We start from the raw sequence: 24,440 nt of genomic DNA, 5'->3' as shown, positions 1-24,440 counted from the left end.
AGTTCAGCAAGAACTTTTGCAACTTAAGCTAGCAACCCCTAAAACGACTGAAATCATTTGGTTAAGTAGAAACTCATCGATAGTTTACCCAGGTCTAGATCTGGTGGTTTATTTTCAAATTACCCCTTCAAATCAAGTACGGGATTTAGATATCCAGCTAGATGAGAACTTTACTATGAAAAAGCACATCAATAAATTAACACAGGTTACACCAAATTACAAATATTACATCAGTTGAAACCTCTAACTTTCGAAGACTTCCATACTGTATTGCAAACTCTAATTTTCTCAAACTTAGACTACTGTAACTCCTTATTACTGTCTTTCTGCATTCTCTTAAAACCATTACAATTATTACAAAATGCCACATCAAGACTTGTTGAACTAGGAAATTTGATCATATTACACCCCTGCTGATTTCACTGCAGTGGCTAAAAATACAATTCCGAATATACTATAAAGCAGCGGTTCTCAACCGGTGTGCTGTGACACCACTGTGTCGCTAAGAACATGCAGGTGTGTCGCCACACTTCCCAGTCCTCCACTGACCCAGCTACTTCCCCTACCCAAGTGAAATAGGTTCTCTGCCCGGACCTAAAATGCTGATAGCCTGGGCGGAACGCGGCAGGAGAGCTGGAGTCAGCGGCACCTGCATGCTTTTTCCCATGCCCCGGAAGAGGAAGTGGTGAGCAGCAAGTGCATGTGTGGGAAGAAGAGACCCTGCTAGTGCTCTCAGTATTGGCCCGAAGAAAAGAAGAGGCGTGGTCTGAAGAATGTGCAGCACTGCTTGGAGTAAAATAAGGAACATCAACCCTCACGGCCGATGGGACTCCTTTCTCCGCAAGGGCTGAAAATGAAGGAGGTTGCTGCTGCCTTTAGGGTTGGAAGTGGAGGAGGCTGCTGCTTCTAGTTCAGGGGAGGGGGGAAGAGTGAGTGAATGAGCAAGCATGTGTATTTGAGATCCTGTGTGTGTGAGTGAGATAGTATGTATGTGAATGACTGAGAGCCTGTATATGTGAAAGAGAGTATGTGTGTGATTGAGAGCATGTGTGCCTGTGTGTGATTGAGAGCTGGTTTAGGTGAGGGAGTATGTGATTGAGAGCCTGTGTGTAAATGAGAGAGCATGTTTGTAAGCATGTGAATGAGTCTGTGTAAGAGAGAGACAGCATGTATGTGTGATTGAAAGCCTGTGTGTAAGCGTGAAAAGATAGATGTGTGTAAATGTGTAATTAAGAGCCTATATAAGAGAGAGAAAAGGCATGTGTATATATGAGCTATTGAGAGCCAGTGTAAGAGGAGAAAGTTGCAAGCAAACCATCCCTCCTGCTAATTCAAAACACTCAGTGCACCTAGATATCAAACATTTCCAGGTATGCAGAGAAAAAAATTTTTTGTATCCTTATTTTTCATTACTAGGTCTTTGTGTCTGCTATTTTGAAATATTTTATTGGTATCTAGAAATTTTTGATACAAGTTTTTTTAATTATTGGATATTTCATTCATCAGCTGTTTTGAAATCTGTTCTGTTCTTTTTGTTAGTATGGTTTTTACTGCTATTGATTTTTATATTTCTTGATTTGTTTTAGAAGGACTGATGTTTCTTTTTTTCCTTTATTATACTGCATACAGAGACTCTGGCTTGTTGCAGTTTCCAATTCAGTTTTTGTCTGCATGCTTCTAGTTATGCATTTTGGTCTCTTTATTCTATGTTAGGTGAGGGTCAGCACGTGATTCAGGTGAGTTTTTCTGCTGGTCTGTAGTTTCTGTGTAGGGCTCTCTAGCAGCCTGACTTGGTCAGTTTTCCTAATAGGAGGTGTATTGATGTCTTAAGGCCTGGTGTAATATTTTCAGTGTTGCCTTTTCTTAGGTAAGGTGGTTACTGGTTAAGTGCTGGAAATTGGTGCTGTTTTGGTGTGGGCTGTTTACTATTTATGCAATTTCTCTTCAGACAGAATACATATCTTTCTCACAGGACAAGCAGGATAGTAGTCCTCACATATGGGTGACATCATTAGGATGGAGCCCAATCACGGAAAACTTCTATCAAAGTTTCCAGAACTTTGACTGGCCCCTACTGGGCATGCCCAGCATGGCACTAACCCTGCAGCCAGCAGGGGTCCCCCTTCAGTCTTATTTGATAGCTACAGGCAGTGCCGAAAAATAAAACAAAACGTTACGAACCCAACACCGCGGGGCGGTGGGCGGGTTTTGTGAGGACTAACATCCTGCTGTCCTGTGAACACCTGTTACAGGTAAGCAACACTTGCTTTCTCACAGGACAAGCAGGATGGTAGTCCTCACATATGGGTGAGTACCGAGCTGAGGATGTCTGAAATGCACCAAATGTACCCAACGGCGTGCAACAGGCACAACAACTGGGGTGGAATTTGGTTGAGGGCATCCTGAACCCCACCGGGCAGGCGGAAGGGTGTTGGTATGTCACGTTGGAAATAGGTTACACAGGACAGACTGGCCAAAGATGGAATCTTGTCTTCCGGCTTCGTCCAAGCAATAGTGGGCTGCGAAGGTATGGAGAGACTCCAGGTGGCAACCCTGCAAATGTCAGGAAGCGGCACCGATCTTAGGTGTGCTACTGAAGTCGCCATGGCCCTCAGAGTGTGCTTTAACACGGTCTTGAAAAGGAATGCCTGCTTGCTGGTAGCAAAAAGATATGCAGTCCGCCAACCAGGAGGAGAGAGTCTGCTTACCCACAGGTTGCCCTAATTTGTTGGGATGGAAAGAGATGAATAACTGAGTGCTCTTCCTGTGGGCAAGTGTACGGTCTAGATAGAAAGCTAGAGCCCGTTTAAAGTCAAGGGTTTGCAGAGCCTGTTCCCCTGGATTGGAATGGGGCTTGGGAAAAAAGGTAGGTAGTATGATGGATTGATTAATGTGAAACTCCGAAATTACCTTGGGTAAAAACTTAGGGTAAGTGCGGAGTACTGCCCGGTCCTGCAGGAGTTTAGTGTAAGGCGGATAGGTAACTAGGGCCTGTAACTCACTAACCCTGCGAGCTGAAGTGATAGCTAAAAGGAAAATCACTTTCCATGTGAGATTTTAGGTCACAGGAGTGAAGAGGCTCGAATAGTGGTTTCATGAGCCGACCAAGAACCAGGTTAAGGTCCCAAGAAGGGGCCGGAGGACGTAAAGGTGGCTTGATATGGAGCAAGCCCTTTAAAAATCGTGTTACGAGGGGTTGTACTGATATAGGGACATCCGACACCTTTATGGAAGGCGGCTACTGCACTGACATGCATTCTGATGGTGCACGCTCAGGAAGGGGCGGGAATTACGATACTTCCCAAGCCGGGGAAGGATGAAATGTTATATGGGTCCTATCGCCCGATTTCACTGATAAATATCGATCTAAAAATACTGGCTAAGATTTTGGCTACCCGGTTATGTGGGGTCATCTTGGATCTGGTGAGGGAAGATCAAGCAGGCTTTATGCCAGGAAAATCCACAGCTGATAATGTTTGTAAAACTATAAATCTCATATCTGTAATTAAACACGGGGAAAAACCAGCAGTCCTTTCGACAATAGATGCAGAAAAGGCATTCGATAGAGTTCACTGGCCTTTTTTGTTCGCTGTGATGGAAAAGATGGGCTTGGGAGGTCACTATTTAACCTGGGTAAAAGTTTTATATAGAGATCCCCTGGCATGTATTAGAATTAAAGGGGGCTATACTGAATCCTTCCCTATCCATAGGAGAACTAGGCAAGGTTGTCCGCTGTCTCCGTTACTATTTGCATTAAGTGTGGAACCCCTAGCTGAAATAGTCTGTCAGGCAAGGGATATTTTCGGAATCTCCTTAGGCAGGGCCCAATATAAAATTTCCTTATATGCGGAGATATTATTTTTACAGTGAAGAAACCAGCATTGTCATTAAAGGCCTTGACGACTGTGCTGCACCAATTTGGGGTGGTGTCTGGATTCCGGGTGAATATGGATACGTCTGAGATTTTACCGATTGGGCTTACGCCGGAACAGCGAGGTACCTTAACACAATTGTATCCATATCGCTGGACGAATGGACCAATCAGTTATCTGGGGGTCAGCTTAGTGGTAGATAGTAAAGACCTCTTCAAGGCGAATTGTATGCCACTAGTTAGCCAATTGCACAAGGATATGCAATACTTGGATAGATCTCATGGATGGAACGGATCTCTGTCGTAAAGATGAATTTGTTTCCCAGACTTTGTTTTTTATTTCAGGTATTACCAGTTTTGTTAGCTGTTTGGCTCAAGGACTTACAATGGAAATTTCTCTCCTATATTTGGAAAAGATGGCCTTCGAGAGTCTCCAGGAATGTATTATTCCGGGCTAGGTCCAAGGGAGGATTGGGAGTGCCCTATCTTAAGAAATATTATGTGGCCTCGCAACTTCAAGCAGTAGTGTAATGTCATATGCCGGGCTGTAGGAAACAGTGGATGTCTATTAAACATTCCTGGTTATGGAGAGGAAATTTAGAGTATTTTTTGGGAACGGAAGATACCGAATCTAAGGGCATCTTCTATCCTGCCCTCTATGCAATGTACGCTTACTTTGTGGTATAAATGTCGGGAGCGCTTAACTGGGAAGAGAGAGTACTTTTTCCCGGCCTGGTTTTGTACCCTGTCAGAATTCCCTGCCGGCAGTGCGTCTCAAACCTTTCAGACATGGGCGGAGAGGGGTTTATATAAGATTCATCAGGTTTGGGAGGCAGGAGTTGTAAAGCCATTTCCCAATTTGCAGAGAGAATTTCTCTTACCTACCGCAGACTTTCTAGCATATGCTCAAGTACATCATTTCCTACACAGCCCGGGGGTCTCTAGGGATTTGCAAAAGGGAGTTTCATTGATGGAAAGCTTTTGTGTAGTGTCTAGGGAACCCCCCAAATTAATGTCTAAACTATATAAATTACTGGAAGATACTGAAATTTATCAGGCAACTCACATTCAAGCATGGGAGCGAGATTTAGGGGGATGTTGGGACAGCTGTTTTCAGAGTATGGGGAGACACTCAACAGTTATGATTGAAAATTAATATAAAGTGTTCTAATGGTGGTATTTATGCCCTGATGTCTTAGCAAAGTGGTACCCTAAGAATTCCAATAAATGTTGGCGATGTTCAGCCTCGGAAGGAACCTTTCTTCATATTTGGTGGACATGTCCGGTCATACATACTTTTTGGGAGTGAGTTCAAGGGATGGCTAAGGACATGGTAGGGGTGGAACCTCTTGTACGTCCTGAATCCTGGCTCTTAGGGTATGGGAGGAAGACCAGGGGATGATTAATGCGCAGTTAATGCGTTATTTGGCAGTTGCTGCCAGGTCAGTAGTAGCTTGCTGGTGGAAAAAGCAAGACCCCCCTCCATTGCATTTGGTCACCAGACTCAGGGGAATTAAAACTATGGAACAAATAACTGTGTATCGAAAAGATACTCTGAAGTATGGGAAGATATGGGCACCATTTGACGAATGGTTTTTGCACCATGGTTCTTCTTTTAGAGGCCCAAACCAAGGGTCAGTCCCCTCCACGGCTTGAATAACACAAGAATGAGTCTACACATGGGGTTGATCTACTTTAATACTCTGCATCTTTATTTTATGAACACCACGCATGATATAAGGGTTGCCAACTTCTACTGATATTGCTTGAATTATTGATAATGCTATAATAACTACCAGTTTGGATGTTCTTTATTGTTACTAATATCACAAATCTGTTAGGGGATGGGTGGGGGTGGGAAGGAGGGGAAGGGATTTATGGAAAAGTTTGGATTACAAGACAGTCCCTACGGGGATGAAGCAGTATGTCATTTGTATGGCTTGTATATTTACTGTTGTCCAATAAAAAGTTTAATTACAAGAAAGTATTTCTTTTGTGCAGATGAGTTTCTTGTATGAGGGCAATAGATACCCACTGAGAGAGTAGCTCATTGTGCAATAGAAATCGTTTCCTGTGGGTATTTAATCCTTTCACATTGAGAGACAATGTGAATCATTGCTAATAAAAATTCAGTTGAGTTCAGAATGGAAGAATAAATCAAAACGTTACCCATAGGTACAGAAAGTGAGAAAAGTGGCTAGAAGAACCAATATTCCAGCAATAAGTAAACTTTACCCTCCGTAAAACCTCCTGTAACATTGATCCGTATATATCTCCCCATTGATCCCCCTTCCATGGGGAGAAATGCCTCCACCAAAGGAAGAACCCCCAATCTCACCCCCGTACCTGAGTGAAAAACATATCAAATTAAGGTATAGTCTTGCAATTAGTCTCTAATGGATCAGTTCAATACTGTAGAAGAAACCAACTAAGAGTAACATGCAGCATTCAACCTAGTACTACAGTAAGAGCAGAAAGTAAAATATAGCGTCTGAGACTTGCAGTAGACTGCTAGAGAAGTTCAGCCCTAATCTGAGAGTGCTTCCTGGGTTTTAGTGTAATGATGTCTCACTCGGAGAGTGCTCTGCCCGACTCATCGCCATCTTGGAGTAGCACCAAGCAGGGTAGCAGATGGCACAGAAATAGCAATTGCCACATTGGCCTGTCTGAGAGCCTCCACCGCTTCTGGCAATGTTTTAATATGATCCGAGATGCCTTTGAGCTGGAAAAGGAGGGCAAACGGAAACTCCCATTGATACCGCATATTCTCCTTTCAGAGGGCTTGAGTGACTTCCCTAAGCTCAAACCTTTTCCTCAGTGTGCTAGGCGCCAAATCCTGGAAGATTGAAATATTTCCTTTCCACATACATTCAGGCTTTTTCCGAGCCATAGCCCTTATGTCCTCTTTTTGGGAGAAACTGCAAATTCACCACGATGTCCCTAGGTTTATTATCTCTCCGGGGTCCAAGAGCTCTGAGCTGTTTAGATTTTAACATTAATCTCCGGGGTCTGCCATTCATCCGTGTCTGTTTCTGCCTGTCCCAGGAGCTTTGCAGATTTCTGCAGCTACTCAGTGGCAGTAATCATACCCCCCCCCCCCCCCCCCCATCCATTTCAGGAACACCTTTAATTCGAATGCTGGCTTGTGTGGAGCGGTTTTCTAGAACTTCTAATTTCTCCTCTATCCTTGACTGACAAGGTCTTATTGCGCTCTGCAAGCGTATTTATAGCCACACCATGACTTTCCGTTCTGGAATAGATGTCAACTCTATGGCCCAAGGCCATAAAATCTTCACATACCTCAGTTATGGGCGCCAGTAGCTCGGCTTTATACTGCCGCATATCTGCCCTCAGCTCCAAAAACCACTCTCTGAGCTCTGTCTTTGATGGAAAGTCTCCCGATTCGACTGTGCTGCCGGATTTTGGGGGCAGCACAGAGGGTAAGGCCTCGTCGTTCTCAAGCGTATTGTCCCCTGGCCGCCATCTTCAGGCATGAGCTCCAGAGCAATCTTGCTGAATGAAAACTGAGATCTGCTGTGCACTTACGAATTTCCATCTGGAGAGTATAAATAGAATCAGGAGCCATTAGAAATAGTTGACTCGCTTCCGCGTAGTTTTGAGCTTCTTTTTAAGGCTTTAGCATGTCAGGTGGTGGTGGAGGATCGCGTTCAGGCATCCATCTTGGTTTGCGGCAAACAGTACCCCCTCGCATCCAGGTTTTTTAAGGGAGTTAAGCATCTGTGTCCTCTCTTGCGGCTACCGGTGCCTCTTTGGGACCTTAATCTGGTCTTGCGGTTTTTGGCAGGTCCTACATTTCGGCCACTGTGTATTCTTTGCAGCTGCTCACCCTGAAAACAGATTTTCTGATAGCAATCTGTTTGGCACAACGGTTCTCCAAGCTGCAAGCATTTTCTTGCCATGAGCCATTTTTACAAATCTCTGGGGCTACAGCTTAGGACTGTACTTTTTTTTTTTTTTTTTTTTGCTGAAAAGTGGTTTGACTTTCTTTTGAGTCAGTCTATTTCCCTGCCCACGCTAGACATGGATAGAGATCAATGTGATTTATTGTCTGTTGCGTGCCTTGGATGTTGAGCGGCATATGGTGCGGTACTTGAAGATTACTCCTTTTTCAGGAAGTCTGATCGACTGTGCTCCATGGTGGAGGTAAGAGGAGAACCAGCAACGCAGGAGACTATAGCCCATTGGGTGAAAATCAAGTTGGTTGGAAGCATGAGTGGTTGATTTAACTCATATTCAAGAATAATCAGTTTGCCAGAGTTTGGCTTTTCTAGAGATACTAGCAAGCTGATGTCTGGGCAGGACTATGTCAATGACAGCAGCAAGTCAGCTTTACTCTTTCTCTATCTGCTGGTAGGCGTGCATAATCTATTGGTGTGGATTGTCCATCCTTCCTTAGAGGAAAGAAAATTATCAGGTAAGTAGTAACTTCTCCTTAAACCCCATTATGCAGGTTGTCTTGATTATGTCCTCCAGCAACATAGAAATGACAGCAGAAGAAGACCAGACGGCCCATCCAGTCTGCCCAGCAAGCTTTTGCACTTTTTTTCTCTCACATACTTATGTTTCTCTTGGCTCTTAGTAAGCTTTTTTTTAATTCTATTTCCCTTCCACCCCTGCCACAGCTTGATTGTTCACAAAGTGAAAAAGTACTTTCTACAATTTGTTTTAAATCTGCTGGTGGGTAGTTTCCTTGTGTTAACATTTTTTGAAAGGATAAATAACCATCCTTTTACCAATTCTCCACCATTCTATCCTGTCCTCTCTCAATTAGCTTTGTATTATCTGAAGAGCCCTAGCCTGCATAGCTTCTTATTAGAATAGAGATGTTTTGTCCTCTTATTTTGTTGCTGTCCTCTGCATCTTTTCTAGTATCGTTTATGTATTTTTTTTAAATGGAGCAACTCTAATTGCACACAGTACTCAAGTTGCGGTTGTGCCATGACTTGTGATACGTAACTGCCGCTCATGCAAGTTACCCTTATGCAGAAGTGTTATACCATCTTTCTTTGTCTTTCAGGATCCGTAGTTTGTCCCCATGCTCTTTTTAATTCAGTGCAGATACAGTAGCACTATCTTCCATTTTATTCTCTATTCCTTTTTGAATCATTCTTAACATCCGGTTTTTTTTGTTTTTTGTCACTACCACCCATTGAACTGAGGATTTCAATTTAATGTCCACAAGAATTCTAAAGTCCTTTGCCTGGGTGTTGACTCCCAATATGAAACCCAGCATTGTGTACCTGTAATTGGGATTTTTTTCCCTGGCTACAAACCAGGGAAAATAAATCAAAAACAGCACATGGCTGCTGTGATCGTTGACGAATTGTATTTCACTGCATTTTTTAAACAATTTTTTTACTATCTTCAAAGTGAGTACTTTAAAAATAATCACTAAATTACCCTACAATACATTCTGTGAAACAAAACTTTCAAAAATAATTTCTTGCAAAAAATTTTTTTAAAGGTTGTTTGAAAACTTTTGTGGAGAGGTGGAAATTTCATATATAATGTAGGCAACAATACCAATACATAATTGGAATACAATCATCAATCCCCGCCACCTCCACTAGAACAGTTATTTGTATTTTTTTAGAAAAATTTTTTGACAAAAGATTATAAATCCCAAAATGTTCAAGGGACAACCGTGGGGGTGTAAAATTTTTTTCTTTGAAGTAGAAAAAAATACCAACTTAATTTAAAGCGGGTCCATCTTAGACTTCCACACTGGCGTAGTAAATGTCCAATGATTTTAAATCACTCCCGACACAAACAGTTCGTGTTTCAGATATAACTCCTTCCTCAGGGGAATATCTTCAATGATGTTTGCCAACCTTGAAGAATTCTGTGCCTCACCAAAACATTTTTCAAAGTGTGATTCAAGTTTAGCTGGAAATCAAAAGTAGTTGTTCGCTGCGTCTAGCGTCCGGGGGGGGGGTTCGGAAAGGAACACAGCCAGCTAGACGCAGCGAACAACTACTTTTGATTTCCAGCTAAACTTGAATCACACTTTGAAAAATGTTTTGGTGAGGCACAGAATTCTTCAAGGTTGGCGAACATCATTGAAGATATTCCCCTGAGGAAGGAGTTATATCTGAAACACGAACTGTTTGTGTCGGGAGTGATTTAAAATCATTGGACATTTACTACGCCAGTGTGGAAGTCTAAGATGGACCCGCTTTAAGTTAAGTTGGTATTTTTTTCTACTTCAAAGAAAAAAATTTTACACCCCCTCGGTTGTCCCTTGAACATTTTGGGATTTATAATCTTTTGTCAAAAAATTTTTCTAAAAAAAATACAAATAACTGTTCTAGTGGAGGTGGCGGGGATTGATGATTGTATTCCAATTATGTATTGGTATTGTTGCCTACATTATATATGAAATTTCCACCTCTCCACAAAAGTTTTCAAACAACCTTTAAAAAAATTTTTTGCAAGAAATTATTTTTGAAAGTTTTGTTTCACAGAATGTATTGTAGGGTAATTTAGTGATTATTTTTAAAGTACACACTTTGAAGATAGTAAAAAAATTGTTTAAAAAATGCAGTGAAATACAATTCGTCAACGATCACAGCAGCCATGTGCTGTTTTTGATTTATTTTTGATTAGATGAGTATTGCTGACGTTCAGTGGTGATTCATGTAGATTTATATTGGTTTGTTACAAACCAGGGAAGCCAGGGTTCAAATCCTGCTGCTGCTCCTTGTGACCTTTGGTAAGTCACTGCACCTTCCATTGCCTCAGGTACAAACAGATTGCGAGCCCTCTGGGGACAAGAAAATAATCTATGGTACTTGAATGTAATCCACTTTGTCTGAAAGGTGGAATATAAATCAGATAAATTATCTCTCATTTAGGCATATATTGGAGGTATTGTCCATGGAAAATGAGCTATCACTAGCAGAAAATGGAATCAAAACATTTATTTTGACTGGGTCTCTTTTTAAAGCTGCTATGTTAGCAGGCTCCTGCTGTAAAATATGGCTTTAATAGCTGTCAAATTAATTTTAGAATTATGTTACAAATGTCTCTAATATATGTTAAGTTTGCATAAAGAAAGGGAGAATCAGAAAAATGAGTAGGCTAATGCCAAATGTTCTCTGATTTTTCTCTTAGAATTACTTACTGGAGCTGTGCCGTACTCTAGAAAAGCATGTGAAGTGTGATATTCGGGAAGATGCTCGGTTGTTTTACAGAACAAAGGTAAGAGCACAGGAAGTGGAAAATTATTCTTCAGTCTACAGTCTGAGGCTTCTGGTTGTAAGACTTAAGCTCTGCATCTAAAACATTTGTCTATATGTTCTGGGTATAGAGATGACTGAAAATGGCTAAAAACTGCAAAAATTGTATTTGAAACTGACCTTGTGACCATCCCCAAAATGGTTGACTAAACAAGGCTGGTCTCTAAGGGCATCAATGTAGTAAATATTACAGGTAAGAGAGTTTGCAGCAAAACTGTAAACTCAGACTGAGCAAAAGCCAAAACTGACTGACCAACCAACCTGGCAACCTAGCAGCTTATTTTAAAATACATTTCTAGTCTGCTCTTTCCAAGCCAAAGCTTGTCTAGTACGGATTACAATTAGACATCTATAATTCAAGTTATATAGACAGATACTTTTGCTCTGTTATGCTCTTTAACATAAAAATACAGCAGATAATACTTTTTAACTAAAAGCCTGATGAAAAAACTGCACCTTCAACTTTTCCTAAAAATCAAATAAGCCTCCGCTTCTCCCTTGAGTTCATCTGAAAGTGCATTCCACATTAAAGAACCATCATAGGAAAAAAAATGTATTCTAGTTGATTTAAAATGTGGAACCAAAAGCAAATTTTGACCCATTGATCTTATTATTCGAGATGGTGTATAGGGTTTTGATACACTTATCCACAATGTACTGTGTAGTGAGGTTCAGAATGGATTAAATTTAAGTACCTTGAACTAAGTTCTATAATAGAAAACCACTGTAACTTTCCCAGGTGTGGACTAATGTTCTCTGAATTTTGCACATGTAATAGTCCTGGCCACTCTATTTTGGATTTACTCTAAAGCTTGTAACTATTTTTTTGGCAGCCCTAAAAAGAGAATTACAGTAGTCTGTTTAACTTACCAACTCATGTACACAGTTTGTAAGTTATCTTTAGCAAAAGTTTTATTTTTAAAAGTCTTATCTTTTTCAGCTGAAAAGAGGAGGCTTTTGCTACCTTCCATATTTGTGCTTGTAAAGTTAAAGCAAAATCGAAATGTATCCCAAAGTCTGTCTTCCTTACTTTCACATTTGCTATTTGAAGGAATGAGGATACTGGAGAGCTATTTTTCTTTCTAATCTATATCAAATTTTTTGCACATTCAAAACCAATATGTTCTCTCATCCAATCTTTTATTGAATCCAAACATTGAAAAAAATATTCTGCCAGCAGACTTCTATCCGTGCCACAGGAACTACCAGCTGAATATCAGCAGCATGTAAATAAATATTTTATTTCAGGTGTGTGCAAGACCTTGGTCAATGGCTGCAAATGTATATTAAACAAGGCGGATTCCTGTGGTACACCAAAAGTTATAACCTTCCATGAAGACTTCTCATCGCCAATCTCCACCTGGTGTCTTCTATTTGTCAGGAAGGATTCAGACTATTAACACTATAGATCCTATCCATAGTGCTTGTAAACATTTTAATGTTGCAGAACTAATGGTGTCAAATGCTGAACTTTCATCAGGATGAGCCAATAATATTAGTGTACCCATATCTACTGCGGCGCTGTAACATTGAAGGCACCAAAATTGTTGGCATCAATGTAACAATCAAATAGGATGTCCCAACTCAAGAGGGCGGCGCTGGAAGCTACCTTGCGGAGGCTCCTGTCCCTAAAAGCCATAATCCCAGTGCCTGCATGGGAGATAAATTCTGGGCATTATTCCATTTATTTCATAGTACCCAAGAAAGAGGGCACTTTCAGGCCCGTCCTGGACCTCAAGTCAGTCAACAGACACCTACGGGTCCCCAGCTTTCGCATGGAAACTCTGCGGTCTGTCAAAAGTGCAATACGGCCAGGGGGGTTTCTCACATCCCTAGATCTGTCAGAAGCCTACTTGCATATCCCAATCCATCGGGATCACCAGCGCTATTTATGCTTCAAAGTCCTGAACCAACACTTCCAGTTCCGAGCTTTACCCTTCGGGTTGGCCACTGCACCGCGGACCTTTACCAAGGTCATAGTAGTAGTGGCGGCGTCACTCAGGAAGGAAGGAATTCTCGTCCATCCCTACCTGGACGATTGGCTGCTCAGGGCAAAGTCACCGGAGGAGAGCCACCAGGCAACCAACAGTGATCTCTCTTCTGGAAAGCCTAGGTTGGGTAGTCAACACAAACAAGAGTTCCCTACAGCCTTCTCAGGCGCTGGAATACCTAGGAGTCCAATTCGACACCCAGGAAGACAAGGTCAGCTTGACATCCAAGAGGAGATCAAAGCTCCGGAATCGTCTGCAGGCCCTGCTGAGCGCCACCCGGCCCACAGCTTGGGATTACCTACAGGTCCTTGGCCTCATGGCATCCACTCTGGAGGTGGTACCATGGGCGCGGGCTCATATGAGACCGTTACAACGCGCCCTCCTATCTCTGTGGAGCCCACGATCACAGAACTACACCGTACACCTACCTCTACCAGCCAGAGTGCGGAATCAGCTACGGTGGTGGTTGCAGCCCGGCCGCACGAGCCGGGGGTCAAGAATGTCCTCCCCAACCTGGACCCTGCTCACTACAGATGCCAGCCTGAACGGATGGGGAGCACACTGCGAAGAATTAACCGCCCAAGGGCGGTGGAACAAAGAGTCGGGGTGGAACATCAACTGACTAGAGGCACGGGCAGTCAGGCTAGCCTGCCTGCGATTTGCCCACAGACTTTGAAACAGAGCAATCAGTGTGATGTTGGACAACGCCACCACGGTGGCATACATCAACCAACAGGGTGGAACCAGAAGCAGACAGGTATCCTTAGAAATAGCCCCCCCTGATGGCTTGGGCGGAGGCAAATCTCCAGGACATCTCCACCGTCCACATCGCCGGGAAGGACAACACCACGGCAGACTTCCTCAGCAGAGAAAGCCTAAACCCGGGGGAATGGCAGCTGTCGCCCACAGCTTTCCAGATGATTGTGGATCAGTGGGGGACTCCGGGCATGGACCTACTAGCGGACAGGTCCAACGTTCAGGTACCCAGATATTTCAGTCGCAGGCAAGATCCTCTATCCCAGGGGATCGACGCCCTGGTACAGCCATGACCTCAGGGGATCCTGCTGTATGCCTTTCCCCCATGGCCCCTGCTGGGTGCCATTATACACAAGATTCAGCGGCACAGAGGCCTAGTTCTTCTGGTGGCCCCGGACTGGCCAAGAAGACCCTGGTACGCAGACATGAGAAGACTACTGGCAGGGAATCCAGTACCCCTGCCCCCTCACAGGGACCTGCTGCGGCAAGGTCCCATCCTCCACGAGGATCCAGCTCAATTCTCTTACGGTCTGGCCATTGAGAGGGCTAGACTGAAGAAAAGGGGATACTCGGGGCCGGTAATAGATACACTCCTCCGTGCACGTAAGTTCTCCACATCACTATCTTATATAAGGATCTGGAGAGTATTTGAAGCCTGGTGCGAAACTCGCAGCGCCAATCCACATGCCGCTAAAATCCCCATCATTTTGGATTTCCTGCAAGATGGGCTCCAGAAGGGTCTGTCCCTCAACTCCATCAAGGTTCAGGTGGCAGCACTATCCTGCTACGGTCCCAGGAGTGACGGCAACAGCATTGCCACACACCCAGAAGTTTCACGTTTCCTGAAAGGAGTCAAACACATTCGCCCGCCACTGAAGTGGCCAGTGCCCCTGTGGAACCTGAACCTAGTTTTGGATTTCCTAGCAGGACCCGCCTTCAGGCCCCTTCGCGGCCTGTCCCTCAGTTTGTTAACCTTGAAGATGGTGTTCTTGCTGGCCGTATGCTCAGCACGCCGCATCTCAGAGCTACAAGCGCTGTCCTGCCGCGATCCGTTTCTCAGAATCACTCCAGGGGCTATCCATCTTCGCACGGTTCCTTCCTTCTTACCCAAAGTAGTCTCACACTTCCACCTCAACCAAACCATATCCTTGCCAACTACGGAAGGTTTGAAGAAGTCAGAAGAAGGTCTAATTCTGCGCCATCTCGACATCGGCAGACTGCTGTCCAGATACCTGGAAATGTCGGAAGCAGTACGAAAGACGGACCACCTGTTAGTCCTTCACAGCGGGAAGAAGCAAGGGGAAGCAGCCTCACGGCCAACCATCGCCCGCTGGATCAAAGAAGTTATCAAGGTGGCCTACATAGAAGCGGGAAAACCACCACCTCTACGGGTCAAGGCTCACTCTACCAGAGCGCAGGTGGCCTCCTGGGCAGAAACTAGGATGCTGTCGCCGGCAGAGATATGTAAAGCGGCACCGTGGTCCTCCCTCCATACCTTCTCCAGATTCTACCGTCTGGACGTCCAGGCCAGGGAGGACACAGCATTTGCGAGGGCAATCATAACCGGGCCTCTGGCAGCCTCCCACCCAGTCCGGGAGTAGCTTTTGTACATCCCATTTGTTCTGAGTCCATCTACTACACGCAAGGAAATGGAGAGATTACTTACCTGATAATCTCGTTTTCCTTAGTGTATGCAGATGGACTCAGCATCCCGCCCGGCTGCCGGTATACATGGGGATTCACAGACTCACGGTAAGCCATGTTTCCTTATATAGGGCATCCACCCTGCCGGGTGTAGACTCCTTCCGGTTGAGAACACTGGCAGTCTCCAGCTACTATCAATCGGTCAGGTTAATCATGTTCATTTAATCGATCGGTCAGTTACACATATATCCATAAAGCTTTTGCAAGGAAGATTACTGAGTAGCTGCACTTCCTGCGGGGGTATATGTACCCCGTGCTGACGTCAGATCAGTCTCCAACTGCTAGCACGAGCACACTATACCCATTTGTTCTGAGTCCATCTGCATACATTAAGGAAAACAAGATTATCAGGTAAGTAATCTCTCCATTTCTTTTTTACGGACATCACCTGAAGTGCCTTCTCACTTCTGATGCATAGTATTGCATTCCAACTACTATGATGCCTGAGATTTCGATAAGATATTGCTGCTCTGTGAGGGAGCTCATTCAGAGCAGTCTGTTCACTCTGATGTCATTTCCTCCCTTAATTGGTTTTTAATTAGTTTGAATTTAGTTTATCCACATTTAGCTTGTTACAGATAATACTGGTAGGCTGAAGTAAGCACAGATGCCTATAAGGGGTGACATCAACAAGCCTGTTGATCTGTCTCCATCTGGTGGTCAATAGGTATAACTAGTTTATCTAGACTGGTCTGACTTGACTCAAGGAAAAAAAAAATCAGGTAAAAACTAATTTCATCTTGGTTTGTATGAGGCTGCTTTAAAAAAAAAAAAAAAAAAAAAATTAGCTGGATATGTCTAACGTAACCAGCTAAGTGACAACCCCCCCCCCCCCCTCTAAATATCTGGCTATGGTAAGCTGGATAAGTCACTTATCTTTCTAAGCCTAATTGAAAGGCGAAACAAGGAGATCCTTTGTTGGACGAATGAGGGAACAAATTTGAGATGAACAACTTTAATGAAGTAATAGTTTCACACACCTGAGATTGTTATATTTTGTAAACTGTATATGCAATCTATTGTAATTTTGATTATTCAGTGCTATTTGTGCATATAGATGTTTTTATATGGTATGTGTGAGTTCAGTTTTTAAATGTCTAGATAGGTAAAACACGTTGTGATTTTCAATAAATGGTTAAACTGTATCTTGAATACATTGATCTCTCTGTTGCGTGGTATGGCTATGTGATATCAGAGAGTTTAGTTTAGGAATTGCCCTCTGTAAAATTACCCAAATAATTTAGTGCATAATTTTTCTTAGTGGGACTGCCAGCACAATGAAGCATCTCAAGCACTGCAGCAGAAAGGGAAGCAGCCCAACAGGTGATTTCAGAACAGAAAAGAATGGACAGGTACCATGAAAGCAAATCAGTGATTAGCCCCTCCATACCACTGCAGCTCTCCTTCTCCCCAGGCACTGACTGGCCCCCCGGGAAGAGAATGATTGGGGAGCATCCATGGGGCTAGTCGGTGCTTAGAATAGGCAAGCACTCCCAGGGACCAGTTAGTGCCCCAGCTTTCATGGTCCCTGCACTGCCTAGCCCATCCTGTTCCTAAGTCACCTTTAGAGCTGCTTCCCTTCCTGCTACTTGCCAGTCCTAGCCAGTTTCTTTGCAAGTTAAAACAGAAGTCCAATGTTGGAGTAAAGTGGGAAGCTGGATTGGGAGAGGACAGAAAATGGATGGGGAGGGGGCTGACTGGTAAGGGAGATGGAGAATGGGGTGCAAGAGAGCATTTTGTAAAATTTTCTGCTTGTGTTTAGATATGCTTATTATATTCATTGTAAATCACCTCTGGCATCCTTCAGGAGAGGAAGGCAATATAAAAGTGAATATTATGTGCTTGCAGGAGTATTTCCTGCTCATTCTTTTCTGGGAAGTGTTGGATTTTCCTTTTCAGCTTTGGGAAATGTGTGCATCTGATATTGTGTTTTCCACAGTACAGGGGAAATGCATTTCTGTTTTTCTCTGGTGTTGCACTACAGGCACAGTTTGGCTTTTTGGGGTTTCAAGTTCAGCTTTTGTCTGCATATTAATTGAGTTGACTTAGAAATTAGCCACTGCTATTACTAGCAATGGTAGCATGGAAGAGACTTAGTTTTTGGGTACTTGCCAGGTTCTTATGGCCTGGATTGGCCACTGTTGGAAACAGGATGCTGGGCTTGATGGACCCTTGGTCTGACGCAGTATGGCATGTTCTTAATTTGTGGTCACTTATTCTGTATTTAGTGAGAGTCTATCTGCATTTACCTCACCTTGGTTGCACATGCAATTTGCTACCATGTTTCTGTGTAGGGATCTATTGCTGTCCAATTTATTCTGTTTTCCAGTCTGCACTTTGTAACAGGAGGGCGTACTGTGATCTAGGGCAATAGTTCAACATTTTGTGACTACTTTCAAGGGTTTTAGATATCTTGCCTATCCCCCAGGGGCCCAAAAATACCAAAGCCTAGCAACAGGCTAGGTAACCTATCACTATACCATTATTTGTACTAAGTAATAAAGTAACATTAAAATAAAACACCTAAAAAAAAATTCCTTCAAAAATTGCACAGAGAATTCCTACATTGGGTTTAGAGAGATGGACATAGTTCCTTACAGAAGTGGTTCTCAACTGGTGTCGCCACACTTCCTGGTTCTCCTGCCCCAGCAACATGTGAACTCTTCCTCCATCCTGGCTTGAAATGCTGACAGCCTGGGCAGGATGTGGTAAGAGAGCTGGAGTCAGCGGCACCAGCAGCATGCTTTCTTCTTCCCGGCCAGCCTGGAAGCAGAAGCTGTGTACAGCAGCCGCACGTGCAGGGAGAAGAGACCATGCTAAGGTACAAGTGCATGCAGCATCGGCCCGAAGGAGAAGAGCAGTGCAGTCTGGAGCAATGTCAGCCCCTGTGGCCGATGGGACTCCCTTTTTTGGATGCCACAAGAGTTGTAAGAGGAGGTTGCTGTTGCCGCTAGTTGCTGTTTGGTAAGGGGGGAGAGAGTGTGAGCAAGCATGTATATTTAAGACCCTGTGTGTGTGTGTGAGATATTCAGCCTGTAAGTGTGTGATTGAGAGCACAAGTGAGAGGCGCGTGACAGGAGAAACTTGCTAGTAAACCCTCACCTCTCTCGTGCTGCTAATTCACAACAATCTCAGGGTACCTGCAAATCCAAGGTTCCCAGGTATGGAGAGCAGAGCATTTTTTTCTTTTTTTTAAATTATTCTTTGTTACATGGCATACAGTCTCTCTGGCTTGTTGCAGTTTCCAGTTCAGTCTTTGTCTGCATGTTTCTATTTATACTTTATAGTCCTCTAATCTTTAAGTGAGGTTCTGGACATGTGACTGAGGTGAGGTATTCTGCTGGTGAGCAGTTTCTGTGTAAGGCTCTAGCAGCCTTGCTTGTTCCATTTTCTTAACAGGAGTATTGGAGTTTTAAGGCCTGATGTAATTTTGAGTACAGTGGCCCCTTGGGTTACGAACTCAATTGGTTCCAGAGGGCTGGTTGTAACCCAAGACTATTTTTTCCATAGGAAATAATGGGAAACCCAATAATGCGTTCCAAACCTCCCAAAAGCACCCCTTACCTAACCATTTCTATAATAAAAAAATAGTAGTATAAGGTCATAAATTACCAGAAACACCAATAATTTCCTAGTGTACTCACCAAAAAGTTATAAAATGTGCCTAGCCTACCAGAAACAATTTCACCTCCTCCACCAGTTCCTTTTACGATATCTGCATAAGGACCCTCTACATGGGTAACATCAAGTTAGGTTGAAAGAACATTGCACAAATCTCATCTTTGGCTAAGTTTCCACATGCCGAAGGTCATCAAATCTTCACAAGACCAGTACTGTTCTGTTTGTATGTCTCACTCTGAATGTCAAAGTGGCCCCTAACCCCTACACTAATACCTAAACCTCACCTCAGGTTACTAGGTGGGCCTCCCATAGAGATATAAATGCCTGTCTAGCATGAGGGCATTATGGGTTTTTTTTCTCTCTTCTTCCCCCCCCCCCCCCCCCCCCCCCCCCAATATGTTTGGTTGTAACTAGAGATCTGTTCGTAACCCAAAACCTTAAATGTTGGTCATAACCCAAGAGGTGGTTACTGTTTGAGTGCTGGAAGTTGGTGCTGTTCTGAAATGGGAAGTTTACTATTTATTAATAAAAGTAATACAGGACCCTTTTTTAAATTTCCGCAGTGGATTGTAATGAGCAGTGACTCATGTGAGCGGTGTCAGACAGGTGTGTCATGATGGGGGGAAAAGGTTGAAAACCACTGTCTAGGGTCATATTTTAAGTGGTAGCAACAGAGTTGTTGCCTAAACCGCTGTTGAACTATTATTGTGAGCTTAAATACTTGAACTGGAAAGTGCGAGGTCTTCAGTCCACCTGGTCAGATTCTGGTGTCCTACTTTATAGTAACTGTCACCGTCACAAAGTGGTGGTTCCTACATTTGAAGCTGATGATGAATGAAGATGGTGCCTTAATTCTACTTTCGCACTCATTATTTCAACACTTTTTCCCCTCATTCTTGTGTGGATGGATAGAAGCTGCCCTCCATAAATTGGACTGTTGGCTCTTGTCTTCTACCTAGAATATTTTGAAGCTTACTCTATACATCCATTTGTTTCTTTTGGCACCAGCCAATTGTCTTCCTCTGGATGAACAGTCTAATAAGGTAGCAGGTTACACCTTGCATTACGATGCCTGTAGGGGTAGATCAAAGCCAATAATTAAGATGCAACAACTTCAGGTCATCCTCCATGGAAGAAATTTGCAGGGCTGCACTCTACACTTTAGCCCAGTTTTTAATTCTGCTGCTAAGGCTTTATCCCATTTTGTGTCTATGGGGAAAAACTTAGTAAATGAGGTTCTTAATCTATATAAATCTAACATGAAGGGACGTTGAAATTGGATAATTTAGGAATATTTAACTTTTTTACAGGTAAACAATTCATACTTTCGATAACATTTTGGCTCATACTCTGCCCTTCAGGTGCCAAATTTTGAACTTTACTGCAACATGCTGTACTTAGAGAATTAAACCAAACCAAACACACCCGTACCATAAGGCACTAAAAGTGGCCGTATGCATAGTGCATTCTTAGCTGAGTATAGAGCCTTTCCTTGCCCACTAAGATCTGTAGTAACTATTCAGCTTGCCTTAGTGGCGTGTATAATCCCGTGTTACTACCCCTGAAATTGGAAGGACCGTAGCTCACCTCAGAGTGTAATGAGGGTTTTCTTGCTTGGTTTCAATTTAAGTACCATATGTCTTATTTGTGATCGTGATGAAATTTGATTTCTTCTCCATAGTTTATTTTTTAACTAAAACCAGCAGGAACCAAACTGTGTAGGAAAAATTGTGCATTGTGAACCTTCCAACAATTTGATTTTCCGTTTTTGCCATGCACAGCTTTTAATTAAACAATTAACCTTTCTAGGTAAAAGATCTAGTTGCAAGAATATATGGAAAATGGCAAGAATTGCTGCAAAGTACACGACCTGATCAGGTACAGTGCTAATAATTTTATGTATTAAATATTCAAAATGTTTGCTTTTTCTGCAGTGTTAAAGTTTGGGTTTTTTTGGTTTGTTTTTTTTGCAACTAGCATCTTCAATATGAATTTTTAGATTTGCCAGTAAGCTTGATTTTTGCATTGGAATGACATACCCCAAATTCATAAATATAAAATGGGCATATATTTGATAAGGAATAGACATGAAACTAGGGACAGGGTTTTTTCCCTTTTGTGGCCAGCTAGTTGAAACTGGAGAGAGGATGGCATAGAACTGTTTTTCTCTAAACCGGTGCCCCACAGGGATCATGTGAATGTCTTGCCTGCCCACAAGGTTTCCAGAGCTTTCTATCAGGCTGATAAGTAAACACGGGAGAGCACAAGACACACTCCTGTGCGCGCGATACAGTAAGTTAATTTATTTAAATTAGGCCCGGTGGTAAAAAGAGGGCACTAGGGACACTAGTGCGTCCCTAGCGCCTCTTTTTGGACAGGAACGGCTGCTGTCAGCGGGTTTGACAGCTGACGCTCAATTTTGCCGGCAGCTGTTCGAGCCCACTGACAGCCACGGGCTTGGAAACCAGACGCCGGCAAAATTGAGCGTCCGGTTTTCGGCCAGACAGCAGCGGGCCGAGTTCAAAATTTTTTTTTTTTTTACTCTTCAGAACCTCCGACTTAATAGTGCTATGATATTAAGTCTGAGGGTGCACAGAAAAGCAGTTTTTACTGCAGCCAACCTTTGGGTTGGCGCTAATTTCTGAAAGTAAAATGTGCGGCTTGGCTGCACATTTTTTTCTGAATCGCGTGCACATACCTAATAGCGCCCTCAACATGCATTTGCATGTTGAGGGCGTTATTAGGTGCTGCGGGTTGGACGCGCATTTTCCTCCCCTTACTGAATAAGGGGTAAGGGAAAACGCACGTCGGAGCGCACTGTACTGTATCGGCCTGTATGAAAGTTCTGGGCATTCATAGTGCTTTACTATGCACGTAGACCCCCACAGTCACACTTTTTTTTTTTTTTTTTTTTTTTTTTGGTCAAAGGGGCATTCAACCTGTGCCATAGTCAATAAGCAGCCAGTGCTGCCATGCTAAAGGGTCAACCATTGGATTTCAAGTAGTACTCCTCCATGGTTCAAGGATATAGATATATCCATAAGAGTTCTTCCTTAGTCTTGTCTGATTTTTAATCAGGAAGAGAGGAACAGCATCACACACACCATGCACTTAGATACCAATGGGTATATCAATATCCATGCCAAGTCTGTCCTCCATATTGGTGTGGAGTGCAGTCTGCCTCTGACAGGAGGAGTTGTGCTGTTTGATTACCTCTTCCTCAAGGTTTCTTTTAAACCTGTACACTCAGTACCTACAATGCTTGGTCATCCCATCCTCTCACTTCTCCAATCTTAGAGGAGTTAGAGGCTGACGTGCTGAAGATTACTGTATTTTATATTTGGTGCTGTATGCTGCTTTGAATGAGTTAATTAAGAAGACAATATAGAATAATCTTTAACACTTCAGATCTGGCTGGAAATATATCCTCTGAACAAATCTATGAAAAGAGAAGTCCTGGGGAAGGGTAACAGGCTATCCCATTTGATTTCAAGATCTTGCGAGCCCCGCAGAGGATGCAGGAACACCTACACCGTAATTTTTGTTAATCAGAAAGCAAAGTATATCCACACAATTTGGGGATTCAACACGAACCTGCTACCTTCCAAGCATGGTGGTCTAATCTGATTGTAAAGTTTGAGGAAACCTAAGAAACATGAATCTGTCCTACACACGCTGGGAGTAAAACTGTAGGTTTTGTTGGGTCATGTTCTTTACAGAATTCTAATCTGTTTTCCCACATAGCTGACTGTCAGATCCATATGGTCAACTTCTTGCATTCTTAGGTAGAAGTGCAGACTTGCACTGTTTCTTTTTCAAGAGAAATCAGAACAGTTTTGGGGTGGCTATCTGTTTTAGACTAGAGGGAATGTGAGATGTATCCAGTTTGGTCTGGCTGTGATTATACTTGACACTTGTAGCCTTCCATGGCTATGGCCATTAAGTCTGAAAAATGAGAGCATATACTCATATCTTTTGTGGAGGTCCAGTGTCCATCTTCTCTTCAAAAAGACCACCAGACTTGTGCTTCCAGCTCCATGTTGTGGAGGTTTTAGAACATGGTTTAGAACAGTGGTTCTCAACCGGTGTGTCGCGACATACACCAGTGTGTGGCCACACTTCCCGGTCCTCCTCCGCCCGGGCTTAAAATGCTGTCAGCCCGGGCGGAATGCAGCAGGACAGCTGGAGTCAGTGGCACCGGCATGGTCTCTTCTTCCCACCCCCCCACAGCCCGGAAGAGGAAGTGGTGAGCAGCGGGTGGGTGCATGGGAAGAAGAGACCATGTGAATGTGGTCAGCATCGGCCTGAAGAACAGAAGAGAGACGCGGCCGGAGGAACGAGCAGCACGGCTCAGAGAAAAATGAAGATAGTCAACCCCCGTGGCGCATGGGACTCCTTTCTCTGCGCGAGAGCTGAAAATGAAGGTTAGGGTTGGGAGGAGGCTGCTGCTGCCGCTAGTTGAGGGAGGGAGAGAGAGCAAGTGAATGAGCAAGCAAGCATATGTGTGTGAATGAGATAGTATGTATGTGAATGATTGAGAGCCTGTATATGTGAAAGAGTATGTCTGTGATTGAGAGCCTGCCTGTGAGAGAGAGCATGAATGTAAGTTTACGATTGGGAACCTGTATGTGTAAGTTTGTGATTGAAAACCTGTTTGTGTGTGTGTGAGAGATCATGTGTATATATGATTAAGAGCCTGTGTGTATAAGTAAGAGACCGTGTGTGTGTGTGATTGAGAGCTGGTTTAGGTGAGAGAGCATGTGAATGAGTCTGTGAGACAGCATGTATGTGTGTGATTGCTTGTGTGTAAGCGTGAAAAGATAGAAGGCATGTGTGTAAATGTGTAATTAAGAGCCTATATAAGTGAGAGAAAAAGCATGTGTATATGTGAGTGACTGAGCATGTGTGTATAGGTGTGTAATTGAGAACCAGTGTGAGAGAGAGCGCTGGTATGTGACAGAGGAGAAAGTTCCAAGCAAACCACCCCTCCTCCAGCTAATTCAAAACCTCAGGAGACCTGATATCAAACATTCCCAGGTATGCAGAGCAAAAACATTTTTGTATCCTTATTTTTCATTACTGGGTCTTTGTGTCTGCTATTTTGAAATATTTTATTGGTATCTAGAAATTTTTTATATGAGTTTTTAATTATTGGATATTCCACTCAGCTGTTTCGAAATAATCTGTTCTTAGTATGGTTTTACTGCTACTGATTTTATATTTGATTTGTTTTATAAG

General features: G+C 43.3%; 1 protein-coding gene across 5 annotated transcripts in view; it reads left to right on the top strand.

The window, feature by feature from the left end:
• SLF2 (SMC5-SMC6 complex localization factor 2) overlaps positions 1–24,440 on the top strand; it is a 226,523-nt gene that overhangs the window by 195,385 nt on the left and 6,698 nt on the right. For all 5 annotated transcript variants that reach the window (XM_029610261.1, XM_029610260.1, XM_029610262.1 and 2 more), the window contains exons 18-19: positions 11,006–11,092; positions 21,012–21,080. In XM_029610261.1, coding sequence (XP_029466121.1) covers positions 11,006–11,092; positions 21,012–21,080 — 156 coding nt within the window. The remainder of the gene's footprint in view (positions 1–11,005; positions 11,093–21,011; positions 21,081–24,440) is intronic.

The sequence above is a fragment of the Rhinatrema bivittatum genome, chromosome 7, assembly GCF_901001135.1.
Source record: "Rhinatrema bivittatum chromosome 7, aRhiBiv1.1, whole genome shotgun sequence".
In the NCBI taxonomy this organism is placed as follows: domain Eukaryota; kingdom Metazoa; phylum Chordata; class Amphibia; order Gymnophiona; family Rhinatrematidae; genus Rhinatrema; species Rhinatrema bivittatum.
The sequence above is the reverse complement of the archived record's forward strand: the minus strand, read 5'-3'. Positions and strand labels throughout refer to the sequence as shown.